Raw genomic sequence first — 3,736 nt, 5'->3', positions numbered from 1 at the left:
TTAATTTATTCATGTAGCCCAGTTAGGTAATGATATCCTTAAGGGCAAAAATGCCTTTTAAATTTATTGTTATTGAGTCATTTTTCAGTACTGTCCAACTCTTTGTGACCCCATTTGGGGGTTTCTCAGCAAAGATAATGGAGTGATTTGTCATTTCCTTTTCCTACTCATTTTATAGATGAGAAAACTGGGGCAAACAGGGCAAAGTGACTTGCCCAGGGTCACATATCCAGTAAATATCTGAAGCTGGATTTAAACTCAGGAAAAAGAGTTTTCCTAACTTTGTCTGACACTCTACTGTGACATCTAGCTACCTTATAGTTCTTATGTATCCTCACAATACTTATGGTTGGAGCTCACCACAGTATCCCATGATAAATACCACCACTCTTCTCTCCTCTCCCCATTCCTTCTGAGCTCAAGCCTTGATCTATCCACAAAATGTATACCTCATGTAGTTCCCCTCAATCCCTCCACCAGGGAAAGGTAGATTAGAATTGTTCTGCTTTACCCCAGAGGGCAGAACTAAGAGTACCAGTTAAAAACTGAAGAGGAAGATTTAGGGTTGATGTAGGGGAAAACTTCACTACCATTTGGCGCTATCCAAAGTCAAATGTGTTGCCTAAGGAAGTACTGAGTTCCATCTCACTAGAAGTTCAAGTAAAGGCAGAGTCATGATTTGTCAATTTTGTTAGGAAACAGAATGACCAAGTGGAAGTGGAAAGCACAATAGATATGGAGTCAGATGACCTGGGTTCATGTCCTGGTTTTATTCTGTGTGACCCAAGACCAAGTCCCATAACCTCCTGGGGTCTCCAATATCCTTATTGTAAATTTAACTGAATGGACCACATGATTTCTAAGGGTCCTTCTAGATCTAAATCCATGATCCTATGATATGTTGTACGGAGGATTCTCTCAGGTCTTCACATCCCTCTCTTGGCTCCATCCCAGAAGCCTTCTCACCTGGAAGATGCCTCCACTTCCTCTGATTGGTGAATTCCTCCCTCAAGCCTCCATTTGAGGAAGTGCTCGTCAGCCACCCTTTTTTTTTTTCAAAGATCCAAAACTTTATTAAGGATATCTTTTTAAAAAAAGTTAAACAAACCCTAGGGTAGCAGCAGCTTGCTTCTTTCTCCTGAGCCTTTTAGTCCCATTAACATCTGCTCTGGGGCGCCTTCTTGGGCCTTTGCAAGCAGCCACAGAAAGATGCCCGACTTCCATAACCAAGGGAGTGTGGAAAAGAGGAAGAGCCCAGCAGCAGGCAGGCCCTCAATGATTGGCTGGGCTCTTCCCAGAGACCCAGAGAAAGAAGTCACAGCGAGCAGCAGGGTTGCTGGTGTGGCCCATAGGCCGTGAACAGACATAGAACTGCCGGCCAAAGTTGGGCCCGGCTTTCCTCACTGTGCGCAGCACACAGGGCTCCCCGTGGCCCTTGCACAGTGGAGGACGAGGGGGGCCTTTTAGAACAGCCTTCCAAAATGCTGCCTGGCCTTCGCCTGGTTCTGGGGGTGTGGGTGCCTCTGCCCTGGGCTCCTGGCTGCCTGGCTCAGTTTCAGGCTCCTGGGCTTCAGTGATAAGGGGTGTTTCTGGGGGACGGCTTGCCTGGAAAAAGCTCAGGAGGTTCAGCTGGCCTTGGCCTGGGTCCCCACAGGTTCTTCTGGCTCGGTTCTTGGCTGGTACACCGTTCTTTTCTCCTTGGGGCTGGGGCAAGGTGGGCTCTGGAGGGTTTGGGTCCAATTTGACCAGGAACCGGAAGAGTTTCTGCTGCCGCCCAGCAAACTCTGGCAGGTAGCGGGTACAGAGTGGGGGACAGCGGGGTGCAGGGATGAGCTCTGCCCTCAGCGTGGCCCCAACGGGGCAGTGGTCTGAGCCCACCACCTCAGGCATGAGGAAGGAGTCCTCAAACTCCCCCAGCACCAGAGGTCTGTCGCCGAGGATATAGTCCAGCCGGGTGCCATAGTTGGTAAGGCGTGCCCCTGTAACAGCTGACCAGCAGGTGAAGGCACCGATTTTGGTTGGGTGAAAGTGACGGAAACTGTCAATGAACAGCCCACTCTCCCTGTCGGGCCGCCACAGGAACTCTGTGAGCCACTGGCGCCCGGGGTTCTCTTCAAAGCACGCCAGATCAGCAGGGTCACAGTGGTCCAGAGGCCGGTGAGATGTGTTCACGTCACCCAGAATAATCACATGGCTGCCTGCCCGAAGCAGGGCTTCAGCTCGGAGCTGCAGAAGCCGGTAGAAACGCAGCTTGTAGGTCAACCGTTCGGGCTTCTCAGGGTCCGCATGGGGGCAGTAGACATTCATTATTGTCAAGGTCTTTTCGTGCCCATCTGAAGTGCGTATCTGGTGCTGAGTGAGGACTGCTCGGCCTTCACTGTCCAGAGCCCGCAGCTCATCTTCAGTGAACTCCTCTGTGTTCCCGTAGGAGCCCACTGCGCCCTGGTGATTGGTCAGTAGGCTGCTCAGGCCTTCTTCTGCGGCCCCTGGAGTGGCATTATTTTTACAGAAGGTGGCCACACCTGAGTAGCCACTGCGGACTCGGCTGAAGCTAAAGTAGGAGCTGTATCCCTCAACTATGGCCAGAGGCTCGTCCAGCAGGTCCCGTGTGACTCGGGTCTCCTGCAGGCAGGTCACATCGGCCCCCAGGGAGTCGAGCAGGATCTTCAGGGCCTCAGGCGATCGCCGGATCCCATTTATGTTCCAGCTCACCAGCCGCATGTCGCCTGACGCACTTTCGTCGCCTCGCGCAGGTTGCGGGGCGGGGCGGGGGCTGCCCTTCGGGCTCAGCCACCCTTCTAATAGCTTGATGCCTGACTGTAGGGACTTTGCTGTACCACTCCCACTTCTCATCTCCCATTTATTTGTTGACTTCTCTCATTAGGATGTAAGTTCCTTGGCGGCAGGGACTATCTTTCCTTTTGTTTGTATTTGTAGCACCAGCACTTAACATAGTGCCTGGCACAGAGGATATAGTCAATAGACACTTTATCTATCAGATGTGGTTTGGATTAGATGGTCTCTGAAGTCCAGATCAACCAGAATTCTTTGTGATTTTGGGCAGAGGGTGCCCTCTATGGCTATGGGAAGGGGGATGAACTGCTCTCATACTCCTGTCTTGGGACTGGACCCTGCAGAGGTTCTGCTGCATATACATAAGACAGAATAAGCACTGGCAGAGGAAAAGATGTTTATGGAAACAGAGAAGAACGAGATCTCTGAGTCTATAGTGGAAGTCCTTCATTCTACAGAAGAGGAAACATCCAGAGAGAAGTGACTTGTTCAAGGTCACATATTTAGTTAGTGGAAGAATTAAAGTTGGAATCCAGGTCTCTTGATTCTCAGATCAGTGTTCGTTCAGCCTCGTAGCTCTGTGAACCCATGCCCCCCAGCTATGGAAAACATGAGTGACCTACAAAACGCAAAAGCAAATTAGTAAATTCTCAGCTCTGTAAGCTGAACAGAGGAATAAAATAACTGTGATAGTTTTTTTTCCCCTTAAATTAATTGAAATAGTCTGAACTTGATTATATGTTATAGCTGATGGCATAAACTTTCATAAAATATCATTGTTTAAGAAAATGAGTATGTTCTATATAAATATGCTTTTTAAAGTTGTACTGGTAAACTTTAAACTCCATATCAGAGAACAGTTATGTTACCCAACTAAATACAAAACACTAATGTCTCCAGAAAGAACTAATATAAAATTCACTAATTAAGTTCTTATTTATAT

General features: G+C 48.7%; 1 protein-coding gene across 1 annotated transcript; it reads right to left on the bottom strand.

Moving 5' to 3' along the window:
- Positions 1-1,092: 1,092 nt before the first annotated feature.
- On the bottom strand, positions 1,093-2,721 carry LOC138168609 (DNA-(apurinic or apyrimidinic site) endonuclease 2-like). The gene has a single exon (XM_069097542.1). It carries the CDS (start codon positions 2,719-2,721, stop codon positions 1,273-1,275), a length of 1,449 nt encoding a protein of 482 aa, XP_068953643.1. The 3' UTR covers positions 1,093-1,272.
- Positions 2,722-3,736: the final 1,015 nt, after the last annotated feature.

The sequence above is a fragment of the Petaurus breviceps genome, unplaced genomic scaffold, assembly GCF_028583685.1.
Source record: "Petaurus breviceps papuanus isolate PSGF00001 unplaced genomic scaffold, PetGlider_PUasm1.0 37, whole genome shotgun sequence".
Taxonomy (NCBI): domain Eukaryota; kingdom Metazoa; phylum Chordata; class Mammalia; order Diprotodontia; family Petauridae; genus Petaurus; species Petaurus breviceps.
The sequence above is the reverse complement of the archived record's forward strand: the minus strand, read 5'-3'. Positions and strand labels throughout refer to the sequence as shown.

Bases quoted from the DNA above. Each gene is read 5' to 3' on its own strand.
- LOC138168609 (XM_069097542.1), bottom strand. From the start codon at position 2,721: ATGCGGCTGGTGAGCTGGAACATAAATGGGATCCGGCGATCGCCTGAG.